At 45.2% G+C, this 18414-nt stretch overlaps 1 protein-coding gene across 2 annotated transcripts in view; it reads right to left on the reverse strand.

Annotated features, from left to right (window-relative positions):
* The window catches only part of CACNA1S (calcium voltage-gated channel subunit alpha1 S), a 92122-nt gene that overhangs the window by 54399 nt on the left and 19309 nt on the right, over positions 1–18414 (reverse strand). For both annotated transcript variants that reach the window (XM_084852905.1, XM_084852906.1), the window contains exons 5-15: positions 16483–16635; positions 16016–16221; positions 15291–15394; positions 13665–13813; positions 11629–11710; positions 7213–7373; positions 5444–5669; positions 3599–3806; positions 3191–3311; positions 1213–1327; positions 949–1042 (exon numbers count right to left, since the gene is read on the reverse strand). In XM_084852905.1, the coding sequence (XP_084709031.1) occupies positions 949–1042; positions 1213–1327; positions 3191–3311; positions 3599–3806; positions 5444–5669; positions 7213–7373; positions 11629–11710; positions 13665–13813; positions 15291–15394; positions 16016–16221; positions 16483–16635 (1619 nt within the window). The remainder of the gene's footprint in view (positions 1–948; positions 1043–1212; positions 1328–3190; positions 3312–3598; positions 3807–5443; positions 5670–7212; positions 7374–11628; positions 11711–13664; positions 13814–15290; positions 15395–16015; positions 16222–16482; positions 16636–18414) is intronic.

Here is an 18414-nt window from a genome sequence, read left to right on the forward strand (position 1 = left end):
TCTCAACCTTTAAGTATGGGGGAAAAACTGCACAAAAGCTGGGAAACCACCAAATGATCGGTTGTTGGCAGAAAGGGGGTGGGGCCACCTGGGGAATGGCTTCTGCAAGAATCCTGGGTACTGCTGGCTGCCCTCCTAGAAACCTGAAGGAGGAGCACTGAACATCTGTCGGGTCATCTGTCAGAGTGTCTAATGCTGTACCTTAATCTATGTGCAAACTGTATATGTGTAAATACCACCTGCTGGTTGAAATGCACCTGCTGACCTCTTTGAAGGTTTTAAAGCAGGAATTAAAGAGCCTATTATTCCGGCAGGCCTTCCCTTTTTAGAACTCTTGTTCCTTTTGCTGACTCTTGTATATTGTTTTTAAGCTGTGTTGTTTTTAAGTTGTGTTGTTTTTATTGTTGGATTTTTTGTTAAATTGTTTTTAGTTAGAAGTTGTTTTTAGTTATATGTTGTTTGTGTATCTTGTCTGTATGCTTTTATGTAAATGGCTTTTAAACTTTGTATATTGTATTTTAATGTTTTAACTTTTGTAAACTGCCCAGAGAGTTTTGGCTATGGGGAGGTATAGAAATGTAATAAACAAACAAACAAACAAGGGTGCAATCCTACGCATGTTTAGAAAGAAATAAGTCCTACAATTCCCAGCATTCTCCAGCCAGCCATGCCTTAAATATTACACAATGGTAGTAAGCCTCCTTTGACTTCATTCGAAAAGAAACCTGGGTAAATGTTGTGCCCCGGAAGCTCTCACCACTCAGAAAATTTGGGTGCATGTAACAGTATTGTTTGTTCTTATGGAATTTTTATTTTTACTGTTTTAATTATATTGTAAGCCGAGTTTGTGAAGGTGTTCTGCCTTTGAAAAGTAGGGTATAAATATCTAAACCTTTTTTTTCCCTTTTTTTTTAAGTATGGCGCTGGTAGCTGTCACCCTTGGCTGACCTTGGCGGTGGTGGGGATCCCTTCTCCCTTGGCTTTTTGTTCCAGCTTCTTAGTCAGCAACTGTTTTTCCTCTTCAGACTTCTCAGGATAACCTCTAGAGAGAAGAACCAAGAAAGCAAGAGGAGAGGGAAGTGAAGCCAAGGGGAAGAGGCATGTTGGGGAAACCTTACAGTTAAGCAAGGCATACTTTTTTCAGTTCCCATAGAGAGGACTAGAGCCCAGAGGGAGCTTGTGTCACGGACAGCAGAAGGCAGAAGAACTGACCTGGACATTTTCTTTCTTTTCTTCTCTTCAACTTTGGCTTTCTGGGCGGAAGTCAGTGTTTCAGCCTCAGCAAGATTGTCCACAGCAATAGCCAAGAAGACATTGAGCAAGATATCTGGGATGAGGGGTCAAGGGCTAAGGAATTTTACAATGTGAATTCAGATAACGTAGAGTTGATGAATTGAGTTCAGACTCTTCTTGAGATGGCCTCATCCTGATAATTGGTGTATCCTAACTGCAGCTTCCCACACCATTTGATTTGTCAGATTATAACAAAATCAGGATTGGATCCAGGATCTGTCTTCTGTGAGAAGAAGAGACCTTCTGCAAGAGAAAGGTCCCTCTGCCCAACTTTTGGGGATCCCCCTCTCCACACACACCACAGTTTACCTCATTCATCAGTGACTCTCATTTTCAGGGGGTTGGAGGGAGCTGCTGTGGGAAGGAGGGGCAGGGAAGTCCATTTCCATCAGTGCAGCTGGTCCAGCTTAAATCTGGATCCAACCCAAGAAGTGTAGGACATAAACAGAACAACAGGAATAGGAATGCCTCATGCGAAAAATGCGAATCCTGATGTGCAGATTGTACAGCTAGCTGGCATGGGTCCTCCCAGTCACACCCACCCACTCACATAGCCAACTCATCTACAGTGTGGACAGATAAGGGACTTGGTTGGGATGCTGTCAGCAATACATGCAGGATATCTCCAGATGAGGCTTTTGTCATACAGTAGCCCTGCCTCATCAACAGAAATTTACAGAAGGTTCAGAAGACATGTCTTCAAACTGTAACCCTGTCCCATCTTCCCACCACTTGTTCCACCTTTTTTCTTTCCACAAAAATAAATTAAGGAGGAAAAAATGGAATAGCTGCACAGTGGGTGCTTCCCGATGAGGCTTTTGTTGCACCATCGACCTGCCCCATTCACAGAATTGTAAGGGCATGTGTGCCCAGATGATGTCGTCTTCTACTTGTAACCCTCCCATGTTTTCCCATCACTTTCCCCATTGTTTGTTTTACCACATAAAATCCGTTAAGGAAGAACAGGTGGAATAGCTGCACAATGCCTTCTAACTGGTGGCACTAGGAGCCTTCTGCCTGGAAGCATCCTTGGGCTGTGGAGTAAGAAAAGTGCTGGATGCTCATCTGATGGTCAAACTTGCCATGCAGAATGAATGGGAATTCTGTGTGGCAACTGAGATCACACTACCTGAGAGGTAATTTGTAACTGCAATGCCTTGTGGGGAAGGAGGGCTATAAGTTCAGCAATGGCCTGGTGGGCATTGGTGGTGGGTGAATATTCATTCAGGCCAATCTCTTTTACAGAGGATTGTTTAATGTATGACTTCCTTCATTGTGCATGGCTCTGAGTGAAATTAGGGATACCATTCCAAATTTCAGTGAGTGTGTGTGTGTACACATGTGTGAGGGGAGGAGAGGAGCAACATTCAGCCAGTCAATATGTAGAACCAGCTTAGGCCAGTGTTAGAAGTGTTTCTGGAACATGATCAGATGTAATGGGCATCTTCTTCCTCTTGTCCTGTCTAAATGCCAGCCTTTTGGGGACCTAGTGAACATACTGTCCTGTGCTCAGTCCAAGTATATGAAATTTACATGCTATATGTCTTATCCACTTAGTTGCACATCCTGCCTCCTGACTGGATGACTAACGTGTATAATACACAGTCCTATTTTCATATATAGAAAAAGGAGACCAAACATCCTTCCAGGAACATCTGACTGTCATTCTCCTGGCTATACCAGTGTTCAGCCCATATTTTGAGACATGAGATTAATTTGTTGCTAGTTCAACATTATTAGGACTCATTAAGGTACTAAGATGGCCATTTCATCTTATGGTGATGTTGCAAAATGAATACATTAGGGTGCAGTGGAGAAGAGTTTTACCTGACTCTGTTTATAGACATTTCCACCTAACAGAACAATGGTACTTGAACACTAGTTAAAGAAAGGATACAGTTCCCAGAGACAAAGAGAATAATGAAGTAAATGCAGACCAGCATGCCAGGGTAGGTTGGCCCTCCATACGCCATAATCCCATTGTACATCACAGAAGTCCAGTCTTCCCCAGTCAGGACCTAGAAGGAGGCAAGAGATTTTGTAAGCAACAGGATAGGCTGAGCATGGCCACTGCATTAGGCCTTGAAACCCAGAAGAGAACCTAAGAGTCACAGCCCCTTTTCTTGGGTCTTGTTGTTCCAAAAATAAAGCCTCATAGATTCCCAGTGCTCAGAAAATATCCCAAGAATCATTATCGCTATTTCTCTGTTGTCACGCATTTACTCCTAGAACATAGTCTAGAAGACAAGAACCTTTACCTACACAACCCTTCCCATAACTGGGTAATGAACCCCATGAGTTGTACCTGGAAGACACTGATGAGAGCCTGGGGGAAGTTATCAAAGGTGCTACGCCGTATCACTACATCATCAAAGTCAAACTTCCCTCCAAAGAGCTGCATCCCTAACAGGGCAAAGATGACGATGAAGAGGAAGAGGAGGGTGAGGAGGGAGGCAATGGAGCGCACTGAATTCAGCAGAGATGCCACTAAGTTGTTTAGAGAGGTCCAGTACCTAGAGAGAGAGAGAGAGAGAGAGAGAGAGAGAGATGATAATGTTTCTGATCTGTGCACAACTTTGTGAAGATGTCAGGATGCATGCATATCTTGGAGCCAAGCTTTGAAGTATCACTTACTGTCTAAAAGAAGAGAATATGAATCATTTGAATTAGTACAGCTGCCATTAAGAAGTTGTTTTGTTCATACAAGAAGTAGAAACTAGTTCCAACGTGACGGCTGCCATCTTGAATACAGGGGAGCCTGTGAAGCCACATCCAAGATGGAAATAGCCATAAGACATACTGCTGAATCTATTCAGTACAGCTGCTCAGTATGTTCAGTAGCATTGTGCGGTGATCACTATGTTGTGCAGCTGCTTGAGTAGCTCTGTCTTCTGTCCCTCCATCTAGCCTAGCTTCTGATTTATGCAAGCCTAATACGGGCCTTCCGGGAGAGAGCGCAGGACAGGAAGGCCTGGCGTGCTATGGTCCATGGGGTCACAACTGAACAACAACAACAACAAATATGGGCCTATGACTTGTTGCCATGATATGAGGCTAAAAGAGCCATATTCAAATATCAAGGAATAGTTGAACTGCTTTTGACAGATCACTGCTCCCACCTACAGATGGACTGAGTTAGTTAGTTAGTTTATTTATTTGACTTGTGCCCTGCCTTTCTCCCAAAACTGGCACTCAAGGCACCTACAATCACTAATTAAACTTGATAAAAACCATAATAAAACAAATACATTACACACAATTAAATTCAATTTGAAACAATTAAGAACACAACAATAACAGAGTAAAAACAGCCTCCAACCCAACAGACCCGCTTACACATGAAAGGCCCATTTGAATAAAGCAAGGACAGCAGAAAGGGAATGAACCAAGCCACATCCAGGAGCAGCCACCAAGAAGGCCCACCAAGTTGTCATGTGTCTTATGATCCCCACCATCTTGGAAGAGGCTATACATACTGAACTTTGGTCAAGTTGGCAGTCATTGTGCTAATACAAATACGGGATTAGTAAAAGTTTAGGGTGATTTAGGGCACTGGGACAAAATCGACAGGTATCAAATCAAGGCACAATCTTCAGTATACTTACCAGGAAGTAAAACTCTGAGGGCAATGTATGTTTCTTTTAAGTAGATGTGAAATCCTGAAAGAATGTTAGCTTTCCTTACTCCCAGCTTCAGTAAATGTATATAGTGACAGCCAAAACAGAGATTACTTTAAAACAGTGTCTAGCAGCTATATCTTTTTTTCTATTTTTACTCTAGAGCAGGAGCAGGGGCTCTGATCTGGATCTTAAAAGCCCCCCTACCCCACACGCTAGGCTCCCAATCCAGATTGGGGGTCCTGCACCTACTCCAGAAAAAAAAAAGGAAAAGGCACAGATTACCAGATACAGATTTAAAGTAATGTCTGTTTTGGCCCAGACCTACTTATGTCATGAGAACTGAGAAGATAAGTACTGCAAAACAGGTCATATGCTTCAAGCATCCTGTAGATGGTAGATGTTGTACTTGTGCAACCTGAACTCAGAGTGAAGTATGACTGATGGGAATAGCACAGAGAAGGGACTTCAGAAATGCTGATATTGTGGGTATATCTTTCAACAGTACTATTTCCCTCCAAGGGACTACTCACTTAGTTATCTTGAAGATCCTCAGCAGGCGAATGCACCGCAGAACAGAGATGCCCAGGGGCGTCATGGAGGCAATCTCCACCAAGATGAGTTCTAGGATACCAGTGCACACCACAAGGCAATCAAAGCGGTTGAAGAGCGACATGAAGTACTGACGGAGGCCCAGGGCATACATCTTCAGAATCATCTCAACTGTAAAGAGGACTAGAAGCACTCGGTTGGCAACATCTGTAAGAAGAAAAAACAACCCAGTGATGAAAGGACCAGATACCCTCTGAAAGGCCTACCCAATTTCTCTTCAGAGAGAGAGGAAGGAAGGGAGGGTGGTGAAAGAGTCCATCAGAACTTACTTCATAATACACAGCTCTCCTCTCTGCTAGGAAGCAGCCCTCAGCTAACAACAGTCCTAAAGAGTATGTTCAAGGATCAAGCTACCTGTAACACACAGCAGCTGCATGTTTCTTTCCCCCAACTTTTTTTTAACTGAAAAAGCAGCCTTAGAGGCAGCCATATGGTTGGGAAGAATGGTGGAAGGATGGGCTGCTTACTCCTTTCCCTTTCTGTTTCCTGCCATTTGTCTGCTCAAAGTTGTAGCCCCCCTCCCTCCAGCTGCTTTCTTGCTGCACTTTCACTCCCAAAAGTAGATTCCAAAGCTGCTTTTTAATGGTGGGGGGAGTCATAGGAAAAAAGTATGCAACTTACATCTAGCACAGCTTGGCTCTAAGCATAAGAGGTTGTTGGATCTAAGGGGTGAAACGATTATTTTAAGAAAAAGTCAAGGGGAAAACTGAACTTCCTGCAGTGGGAGATGGGGCAGGAAGTAAATCAAAATTGGGATAGGGATGTCAGAGGAATCCAGTTGTGAGGTGGAGATCAACAAGCTTTCGTCAGCTCAGCCCCCCAGACTCCGTTCTGTCTTCTGCCAGCTGGCCCAATTTGGTCCGCAGAGCGTTGGGCCAGCTGGCAGATTTCTGTATTTTTTTAATTTGTGGAAATAGATATTCCTGCAAATTTTAGCCACAGTTTGCATAATCTGTGCAAATTTAAGTCACGATTTGCATAATTTGCACAACTTTCAGATGCAATTTGTGCAAATGTCTATTTCCACAAATAAAAAAATGCGTTAGAAGTCCCCAGAATTTGAGGAAAATGCTCGCAAACGCAAGCTGAGTTGGGCGTACCGTGGAAGTCTAGTGAGCCCCCAAAGGGCCGGATTTCCGGGCAACAGACATCCCTATATAGGAATACTGCTGGGATGGGGTTTGTAGGGCACCCATGTGTCCTGCTTCACAGAGGGCAGTCCTCTATTTAGTAGAGCTGGCAGAGGACAGTCCTCTATTGGAAGGTGTCCTCTCTTTAAAGAGTTGTTCAGTCCTAGTCTGGTTTAAAACCAAAGAACCATAAGGAGGGAGAGCAGCAGGGGCCTCGAAACTGTCCATCAAGTTAGCACCTGGACAGCAGTCTTCTTCACTGTGGTGAGATATATTGTATTTCTATTTAAATTATAGCCATTTTTTCTAAATTTGCACCTATACACATAAATTTGTATGTGCAACTATTATGCAAAGTGGTGTCCTCTTTTGTGGTGATGCATTTCCTCTTTTGGGGCGATGCATAAATGGCCACCCTAAGTTTGGGTGGGGCTAGGGTGCTGAAAAGAAAAGAGGAGATCACAAGATCAAGCAAGGAAGCTTAGGACTGGCAGCATCGGAGCCCCGCACCTCGTTCATCAGAACCTGGGAAGTTCCCAGAAATGGAACGCCCAGCTCACCTTGGGCGTGGGTCAGCCAGTCAGCTTGATTGTGATGCTCAGAGGCTATTGAGAGGGTGTTCAAGGCGACAATCAGGATCACTAACCAATAGAAAAACCTGGACTTCACCACTTCGCGGCATTTCCTGCGGAAAAGACGGTTCCAGCGCCGCCAGTGCCGGCTAGAGGAAAAGGGGGCAAGGAGGGTTAAAAGTGGGGCAGTGGCAGTTCAATCCCTAAGCCAGCTTTGGGGGACAAAGTCCCTGCCAACAAGGCTTCAGAGCCCCAGCTCTTCTTAGGGCTCCGACTTCTCTGTGACAAAGAATTTCACAGCACTTTTGAAAAGTATCACTCTCCCCAGTATGGTTATGACTATGCACTAAAGCAGGCCTGTGAAACATATGGCCATCAAGATGATTGCAGCCCCTTCCACAACTATTTGTAGCCCCAAAGGCATTTCCAAATACTCATTGTTTGCATCTCTTCATTGGCAATATCTAAGGCAGCCTTCCCCGACTGACTGGGGGATGCTGGGAGTTGCAGTCCAACACATCTTATGGGCATCAAGTTGGGGAAGGCCTGCCAAAGTCACCAAACGTGGGGATGGGAAAAAATTCCAGCATCCTCTCTCTCTGGATTTACAGCAGGGTGCCACTTTTTCCAGCTTGTTATAGCCGGCCAGCCATGCTGTGCAGCCTGCCTGTCTGTGTCTAGGATTCCCTCATGGCCAAACTACAGATGCAGCTAGAAATAACATTCCCCACCCGCCCTCTATTCACACTAAAGTAAGTGCAGGGACTGAGGCCTTAGCATGGCAGGTAGCTGGGCTTTCACCCTTTGCCCCACATTTCAGACCTGACCCACACCTGCAGTTTGCATTGCTAAAAAATGATAGATTAAAACAAATGTGAAACTGTTAGGAGAATGTAAGTCTTGTGTGCCGTTGCCCGTGTGCTCAGCATGGAGGAGCAGAAGTGGAAAGAAGGGGACAAAAGCAAAGCATGTATTTATTTGTTATTACATTTATATCCCACCTTCTTCCTCTTGCAAGGAACCCAAGGTGGTTTACGTGGTCCTCCTCCTCTCCGTTTTATCCCCAACAACAGGCCATAGCTTATTTGACAGTTGTTTCCCCTCTGGGTTCAGATGACATGACAAGCTGCCCAGGCGGGTAATTAGGGGAATCATGCCCCACACATGCCAGCTTGTTTAACCATCAATGACTGTAGGGACCAGGTCGGTAACTGGCCCAAAGGCCAGGCCGCATTCACCCATTGAGCATCATGGCCAAGTGGGGACTAGTACCCAGATCCCCTGCGTCCCATTCCAACCCTCTAACCACTATACCGCCCTAGAAGGAAAGGGGGGGAACTATGAGATGGGGGCAGAGATACTTGTGGTGATGCACAGAGAACTTATATGAGGTACAGTAAGTAACCAAGGAAAAACATGGGGAGCAGAGAGACCTGTGAGCTGGGGGTGAGTGAGAAAAGGGAGCATTGAGAGATGGGGGTGCTGAGAGACCTGTGATAGCGCAGAGAATAGAAAGTGGTATGCAGGGTTTCAAGTCTATGCCCCAACCACTGAGGCCGAAGAAGCTGAGGTTGATCGGTTCTATGAAGACCTACAACACCTTCTAGAACTAACACCAAAAAAAGATGTCCTCTTCATCATAGGGGATTGGAAAGCTAAAGTAGGAAGTCAAGAAATCACCGGGATAACAGCAAGCATGGCCTTGGTGTACAAAATGAAGCAGGACAAAGGCTAACAGAGTTTTGCCAAGAGAACACGCTGATCATAGCAAACACTCTTTTCCAACAGCACAAGAGGTGACTCTACACATGGACATCACCAGATGGTCAATATCAAAATCAGATTGATTATGTCCTTTGCAGCCAAAGATGGAGAAGCTCCATACAGTCAGTAAAAACAAGACCTGGAGCTGACTGTGGCTCAGATCATGAGCTGCTTCTTGCAAAATTTCGGCTTAAATTGAAGAACGTTGGGAAAACCACTAAACCATTCAGGTATGACCTAAATCATATCCCTGATGAATATACAGTGGAGGTGAGGAATAGATTTCAGGGATTAGACCTGATAGACAGAGTGCCTGAGGAACTATGGATGGAGGTCCGTAACATTGTTCAGGAGGCAGCAACGAAATCCACCCCAAAGAAAAAGAAATGCAAGAAAGCAAAGTGGCTGTCTGATGAGGCTTTACAAGTAGCTCACGAAAGAAGGGAAGCGAAAAGCAAGGGAGAAAGGGGAAGATATACCCAACTGAATGCAGAGTTCCAGAGAATAGCAAGGAGAGACAAGAAGGCCTTCTTAAATGAACAATGCAAAGAAATCGAGGAAAACAACAGAATGGGAAAGACTAGAGATCTCTTCAAGAAAATCGGAGATCTCAAGGGAACGTTTTGTGCAAAGACGGGCATGATAAAGGACAAAGAAGGCAGGGACCTAACAGAAGCAGATGAGATTAAGAAGAGGTGGCAAGAATACACAGAAGAACTATACAGGAAAGATCTGAATGTCCCTGATAGCCATGATAGTGCGGTCACTGAACTTGAGCCGGACATCCTCGAGAGTGAAGTCAAGTGGGCCTTAGGAAGCATTACTAATAACAAAGCTAGCGGAGATGACAGTATTCCAGCCGAGCTATTTAAAATCCTAAAAGATGATGCTGTTAAAGTGCTGCATTCAATATGCCAACAAATCTGGAATACTCAACAGTGGCCACAAGACTGGAAAAGGTCAGTTTACATTCCAATTCCAAAGAAGGGCAACGCCAAAGAGTGTTCAAACTACCGCACAATTGCGCTCATTTCACATGCCAGCAAGGTGATGCTCAAAATCCTACAAGCTAGGCTTCAGCAGTATGCGAACCAAGAACTACCGGAAGTACAAGCTGGGTTTAGAAGAGGCAGAGGAACTAGAGATCAAATCGCCAACATTCGCTGCATCATGGAGAAAGCAAGAGAATTCCAGAAAAACGTCTATTTCTGCTTCATTGACTACGCTAAAGCCTTTGATTGTGTGGATCACAACAAACTGTGGCAAATTCTGAAAGTGATGGGAGTACCAGACCACCTGACCTGTCTCCTGAGAAACCTGTACGAGGGTCAAGAAGCAACAGTAAGAACCAGAGATGGAACAACCGATTGGTTCCAAATTGGGAAAGGAGTACGACAAGGCTGCATATTGTCACCCTGCTTATTTAACTTATATGCAGAGTACATCATGAGAAATGCCGGGTTGGATGAATCAGAGGTCGGAATTAAGATTGCTGGGAGAATTATCAACAACCTCCGATATGCAGACGATACCACCCTAATGGCAAAAGCGAAGAGGATCTCAAGAGCCTCTTGTTGAGGGTGAAAGAGGAGAATGCAAAAGCTGGTTTGAAACTCAACATTAAAAAAAATAAGATCATGGCATCTGGCCCCATCACTTCCTGGCATATAGAAGGGGAAGAAATGGAAGCAGTGACAGATTTTACTTTCTTGGGCTCCAAGATCACCGCAGATGGTGACTGTAGCCATGAAATTAAAAGACGCTTGCTCTTTGGGAGGAAAGCTATGGCCAACCTAGACAGCATAGTAAGAAGCAGAGACATCACCTTGCCGACAAAGGTCCGTCTAATCAAAGCTATGGTTTTCCCAGTAGTAATGTATGGCTGTGAGAGCTGGACTATAAGGAAGGCTGAGCGCCGAAGAATTGATGCTTTCAAACTGTGGTGCTGGAGAAGACTCTTACGAGTGCCCTGGACTGCAAGGAGGTCAAATCAGTCCATCCTAAAGGAAATCAACCCTGAGTGCTCATTGGAAGGACAGATAATGAAGCTGAATCTCCAATATTCTGGCCACCTAATGCGAAGAGAAAACTCCCTGGAAAAGACCCTGATGCTGGGAAAGACTGAAGGCAAAAGGAGAAGGGGACAGCAGAGGATGAGATGACTAGATAGCATCACGGATGCAATGAATATGAACTTGAGCACGCTCCGGGAGAGAGCGCAGGACAGGAAGGCCTGGCGTGCTATGGTCCATGGAGTCACGAAGAGTCGGACACGACTGAACGACTGAACAACAACAACAACATGCAGGGTTGAGAGAAAAAAGAGGCTGGTAACAGAGAGATGGGGTGCAGGGAGAGTGAGAACAGAGTGTGCTACAGGGAAGAGAGGGAAAAAGAGGTTTAACAGGGAGACCTGTGGTGGTTCAGAAAGAGAAAAGAGGGTACGCAATTGAGTCCAGAAAGAAGGGTGGGGATTTTAAAAATAGAAAATATTTCAAAATCCTTTCCAAAAAACTAGAAAAAAATTCCAAGGATAATGGCCCTCTTAAAAATGTAAAAGTGGTACTCAAGAGTTATTTGATTTGTGCACTCCTGCACTACTGGACTTGAGCATGTTGGATTGGCATACATGCTACTTACAAGAACAGAATCCATTTATTCATGCCCTCAATCTCATATAGGCTCTCCGTCTCTGAGCCACCTTCATCTGATGCCATTAGCCCTGAAGAAGATGGAGAAACATAAGAAATCTGCTCTGTTAGGTAACGGAGGCACAGGTTAACTTGAACAAGATTTATTTACAAAACTGAAAACGTATACAGCCACTGCTGCGTAGCTCTGCAACTCTGTCTAGTCTAGACTCAGGCAGTTCTCCTTCTTTCCCACTTTCTGTTCTTGCCCATCTCCCAGCAAGCAGTGCTCTAAGCCCCATTGGTTCCAGGCACTATTGTATCTAAAACCACCACAAAAGCCCCAAAATAATAAAAATCAACATAATTAGAAGGCAAGCCTGGCAATTTGCAGAAATCCCAACCTCAAGAAGTCCCTTGGTAATACATTCCCATTTGGTTTTTTTGCCCAGATACACAAATGTTTCCCAAAACAACAAAGCATCTTGTGACATCTTAAATCTAACAAAGACTAATAAATCTGTTATGGCCTAAGTTTTCATGGACTGAAGTCCACTTCATCAGGTCTTCCCATGAAACCAAACACAATCAAACAAACAGAACAAAACCCATACATAGAAAAACAAGAAGGGATCACAGCTCTAGCTGGCAATAATATGGACAAGACAGGTGAGAAGTCATAACAATGATGGTCCAGATACCCAACAGAAGACCCAGCCAAGGAAATACAGAGAATCTGGCTAAGGCCAGGCAGGAGATGAAAGGTTGTTTGGAAGTGAAGGAGGAGCAGGATTTTCCTTCCCTTCTAGAGTATCATTGGAGGCTGGTGGCTCTGATTTCAGTGGGGGTGTGAATCCACTCTAGGTTTCAGTCAGAATTCTAAAGGGGATCTGGTTCAGCACCTTGGAAACTCTTTTAGGGTTCTGACCAGTTCTGACCGAAACCCAGAGCAGATTCACACCCCCATGGAAATTGGAGCCACCAGCCTCCACTGTAGAGCATCTCATGTAAGCTATTAAGCTTCTGGAAAACACCGAATGTCTGTGTTCATTCTCGGTGGACAAGTATCATTATAGGCTTCTGTAAATGGGAAAAGGCAGTCAAAGGGAAGGGAAGATGTGACACCATTCGTGCAGTTAGCATTATTTATTTATTTAAAGCATTTTTATCCCACTGCTCAGCCAAAAAGGCTCCTCGAGCAGCTTACATAGGATCAGCAAAACAAGACAGTCCCTTCTCTGCAGGCTTGTCATTTAAAAAAAAACATGACAAACAAGGAAAAAGGAATAGGAAAGGAAGCGGGGGGAGAATTATTTTGGCAGGGCTGGTGGAATGGCTCTTGCTCTTGCTCTCCCCTCTCATCTCTCTCTGTACAGCCTGGTGGAATGGGTGCTTGTGGTGAGAGTTAAGGTAGGAGGAGTGTGAAAATTGCTTTTCAAAATTAAATTGCAGGTGCAGGTGAGGGGGATCTGGACTGGGCCCCTGGACCTACTCTTTGCATTCCAGTGCATTTTTTTCAATGCAAAAAGAAGGTGCAGGGCCCCCAATCTGGCCTGGGACCATGGTGGGGCAAAGGGTTAAAGTCCACCCCATCCCCATGCCGGATCAAGCCCCCTGCACCTGCCATTTACTTTTTAAAAGCCATTTGCACACTTGCAAATTACCTGAATGGTGTTGTGTCCAGTGGAAGCTGGTGGCTCCAGTTTCAATGGGGCTGAGCTTCCATTCTGGGTTTCAGTCAGAACCGTCCAGAATGCTAAAGGAGCTATTAAAGGTGCTGAACCCATTTGGGGCCTAGTGTTCAGCTCCTTGGATAGCTCCTTTAGCATTCTGGGTGGTTCTGACTAAAACCAAGAATGGAACCACAGCCTCACCAAAATCAGAGCTACCAGCCTCCACCGGTTGTGTCTAGTTTGGCCCTTAGTCAAAATGGCCTGTTTGGGAAACCTCCTGTTAGAATTGCCAGCAGTTTCTGTCCCATAGCACTTTTCCTGGAAACCAATTCCCTTCAATTAGCCAGGCAGCGCTGCTTGATAAACGTAGTACCTTCACCACGTCTCCGGTCACTGTCCATGACTTCTGCATGGGTGATCCAGTCCATGTAACCTTTCATGTCCTCCTCCAGTTGCTGCTTCTCCCTCAGTTTCTGGAAGGTACCCCGTGATTTGGCTTTCTCACGCTCTTTGGTGAACTCCCTGGAATAAACTCAAGTGAGAACTGGTATAGCCTAGTGGTTAAGCACATGAGCAATGGCCAGGCAGTTCCCAGTTCAAGTCACAGCTCAGCAGTGGCTAGATGGCCTCAGGCAAGCTACTAGCTTTCAGCTTCAAACACACACCCCTTCTGTAACCTGGACACAAGAAAACTGTCCTACATTACAGGGTTTTTCACAGGTTTACTGAGATAATATATGCGAAAATCCCTTGGGCACCAAGAGCCTTTCTACGCAAAGCTTTTATTATGTGCTCGTGATTCCTCAATCACAGTAGTTTGAAGGTCCTTTATATGATGTCGTCATCCTCTAGAGCCTCTCCTATGCTTTGCAACCATTATCGTGGTGTTTTTTCCCTAATGAGGAAAGTCTGGTATTTTTCTCAATGGCATTATAGAAGCCTCATGTATTTGTGCAATTCTGCCATACCACAGTGCCACCTAGTGGTTGTGTAATGGAACATATAGAAAGGCAGTGAAAGAAAAGCCCCAGGAAAAAAACATGTGTAAAGGAGCTGACCTTAATCCTGCAAAGAATCTGGAAGCAGAAGCCTCGGTAAAGGTGTGCGTTAAAAGCCTCTTGTAGAAAAGCCCCAAGTTGGAATGGATACAACTGATTTTTCCACAATGTATTCCTTTAAATAGTCACTGGGGGCTGTTAGAGCCTAGGTGGAGTGAAGTAAGCTGACCTAATACCCTCACTATCCACAAAAGCTTGGTGTGATGAGAATGAGTGGACACAGCGCAGCCATTTCCAGAGTTCATTAGTGTTCACACCATTATGTGAGCAAATCTGAATTTTCAGATTTTTTTTCATCTTGCTGTTTTTTGCTCCAAGTCGTTATTTGTGTGTGTGTGTGTGTGTGTGTGTGTGTGTGTCTTAGTATTATGCCCCAAATTGTCTGCCTCCTCCAGAGGAATTACTTAATCTGATTATCATATTAGTTATTGGTAGGCAACAAATAAATAGATAGGTGGAGATGGAGAAGAAACTAATGGTCCCATCCCACAAGTTGATTCACTGGCAAATAGTTGCATAAGCGCAGGAGGGTAAGGTCTGCCCTGCCGGTGCAACATCATCATTTCTGTTGCTACCTTGCTCAGTGTTCCCAGCCATTCTATGACGCTGCAATCAGAACAACATGACATTGCTTGAGTGTAAGCTGCAGAGGCAGTACAACAAAAGTGCACAAAATGTGTTCACCTGTCTATGATATTCTTAAAGACCCTCATGCCCCTGGTATTCTATTGTACCATTGAGGCCAGCAGCAGGAAACGGGAGCATCAGAATACGGGAGAAGGGAAAGAAGTTTTCCTGTTTTGTTTCAGCACCATAAAGAAGCACCCAAGATCATCCCCTCCTTAAAGGACTTGACGGTTTTAAAGTCACGTTCAGGACAGACTCCCAGTTCATTGATGCTGAGACAATAGATAAGATCCCACATGCTCAGAGTTGCTTACCCACTGAGCACACCCAGGATCAGGTTAAGGATGAAAAACGACCCAAGTAAAATGAGGCTGACAAAGTAGATCCAGGGCCATTCATTCCCAATGGCATCGTTTACCTAAGGCAGAACAGAAATGTGATGATAAGGATTTACAAGCTGATCAGTACACATGGCACTCTGGGAAATCTCCACCAGGGGAGTTTACCCTGGGGCTGGGGAGAGTACCAAGACAAAGCTGGGAGTAGACCTTAATTCATCCATTAGACCTTCTTGCCCCCTATAAAACTGGGAGACCTGGTGGGCAACTGGCTGCTAAAGATGAGGACCAACTGGACCCTTTCTAGATTTCCTGCCATATCTACGTTGACAAGTCATTTCTAGTCTGAGTCACTGCTGATTTCAAAAGGTAGGCATATTGCTGGTATAAAATGAAAGTCTCCGAGGTTAAACTGGTCTCATACCTTTTGGGGCTCTTGGAATTGGAGCCCACACCTTAAGCATCCTCTGGGATTTGATGTGTCCCCTGTGCAGACTGCTGCCTGACTAGTAGAATGTTTTCCCTGTGGGATGACCTGTTCACTGGAACAACAGTGTCTTTCTGTAGTGAGTGACACAGTGCTCCAAGGGCACTTCACTATCTGGGAGGTAACATGGCCACATGCCCATAGATTCACATTCTTGCATTTGCCACATGGCCAATGAGCCCTACAGTACCCCCTCCCCCCATGCTCAGCCTACCCAGTAGAGGACTTCTGTCCACCCTTCCATGGAAATGCACTGGTAGACAGTCAGCATTGCAAACCCAAAGTTATCAAAGTGGGTGATGCCATTGTTGGGTCCTGGCCACTTGCCCTTGCACTCAGAGCCTGGGATTGTGCAGTGGCGCCCATGGCCTGAGTTTGTGCATGGAGATGGTTTTTCATTTTCCACAGTGGCCAAGATGTCTGAGGAAGGAAACAAAAGGTCAACTGTGAGACTCTGCAAAGATGGTGAGTGCATACTCTTATCTGTATATCTTAGCATGTACCCCAGTCTAACTGGAGAAGAGTTTCAGGGATGCAGCAGGCTTCACACCTGCATCCAGTTCCTGTTTCCGTCAGAACACCAGAGACACACATTTTGCTCCATAGACATGCCTCAGAGTGACGTCCCAGGCATCTCTTACACCTTTCACTGATTATGAGCAGATCAACCACATCCCCTACCTGTCCCGTTGTAGTAGCAGGTCTTGTGCATCTTGCCCTTGAAGAGCTCCTGCCCTACAATGGCATAGATAATGAGCATAAAGACAACAAGCACAGCAATGTGGAGCAGCGGCAACATGGCCTTGATGATAGAGTTCAGTACCACCTGCAGACCTGCAATAGGGCGGAAGGAAACAAGTTATTCACATTGTCTTTATCTTTTCCAATACATTTTCCATCACCATCGTACCCTGTCATATGATCAGATCTATGATTTAACCTTTTTAAAGCTCATGGGCATTGCTCTGCATTTCACAGGGGAGAAGTGATGACTAGTACAAGATCACACAATAAATCAAGTAGTGGTGCTATAGTCATAGCAACAGACCAACAGAACTGAGGGAGGTCTCTTACCGCTCCACTCTTTCTCTAGCACGGTTATGCCCAATCGTGGGTCCCCAGATATTGTTTGACTACAAGTCCAATCACCCCCAGAAAACATGGCTAATGGTTGGAGAAGATGGGGGCTGTAGTACAGCAACATCTGGAGACCAAAGTTTGGGAAGCACTGCTCTAGCAACATGGCTGCTATTTTCTTCCAGGAGGTACTGCAGGGGTGGGTAACTTGTGGTCCTCCCAGTGCTTTGGCCTACAACTCCCATCAGCCCTAGCCAGCAGAGCCAATTGTGAGGAATGATGGAAGTTGAAGGACAAAATGTCTGGAGGGCCACGAGTTACCCACCCCTCTGCTAGGGGAAGAAGAGAACAGCCTGACCTAACCCAGAGCATGTTCTGATCTCTGTGTTGCATTGTTCATGGGACTATTGCACCTGAAGTAGAGAAAGGAGAGAATAGAATGCTGTAACACCCACAGCCTTCCACTCACTTTTAGTTGAAGTCAAATGAGACAGACAAAGCTGGTGTCACTGAAGTGAATTGAAATAGACATTCTTGAAGCCACAGGGTTCTCCATAAATTAACAAATTCAAATTCTAATATTTGTCAAACCCGCAGATTCATCTTAAATAATATAATTATTGTTTTAGTTTGCCTGATTGGATTTATTTATTGATTTGATTTATTTATTAATCACCCATCTGGCCAGTCACCCAGCCACTCCGGGCAATGTACAACAATAAAAACAGTTTATACAACAAAATGCAACATTAAAAACATCACATTTCTAAAATTACCCTAGCCCACCCCAAATGCCTGCCTGAACAACCATGTTTTTAATACACGGCGGAAGCTCATTAAAGAGGGGGCATGGCGGAGTTCCCTAGGGAGGGAGTTCGACAGAGTGGGGGCCACCACAGAAAAGGCCCTATCCCTCGTCCTCACCAGCCTAGGTGTCCTGGCTGATGGGACAGAGAGAAGGCCATCTGAGGCTGATCTTGTCGAGTGGCCTGTCTGGTGTTGCTGGAGGCGCTCCTTGAGATAGGCTGGGCTGGAACAGTATAGGGGTTTAAAGGTCAAAACCAACACCTTGAATTTGGCCTGGAAAACAACTGGTAGCCAGTGCAGCTCCTTCAGCACTGGAGTGATGTGATCTCACCGGCAGCTGCCTTTAATCAGGCGAGCCTCCGCGTTGTGTACCAGCTGCAGCTTCCGAACCATCTTCAAGGGTAACCCCACGTAGAGCGCATTACAGTAGTCTAAACAAGAGGAGACCAGGGTATGTACTACCAATGGCAGCAGATGGTTGGGAAGGTAGGGGCACAGCCACCGTATCAGATGGAGTTGGTACAGTGCTGTCCGGCTCACAGCTGACACCTGAGCCTCCATGGACAGCTGGGAGTCTAAGATGACTCCTAAGATGGGAGTCAAAGTTTTCTGTTTTCCAAGGCATCTGACTGTCCCTCTTGGAGTATGTACTATGGGGTTTTGATGTGATTAAACACTTTTCAAACTTTTTGAAGATCATCATGCACATGTCACCTTGGCTAGCTCTAG

This window comes from Heloderma suspectum, chromosome 4 (genome assembly GCF_057233095.1).
Source record: "Heloderma suspectum isolate Gila_16-S chromosome 4, 16-S_ref, whole genome shotgun sequence".
NCBI lineage: Eukaryota > Metazoa > Chordata > Lepidosauria > Squamata > Helodermatidae > Heloderma > Heloderma suspectum.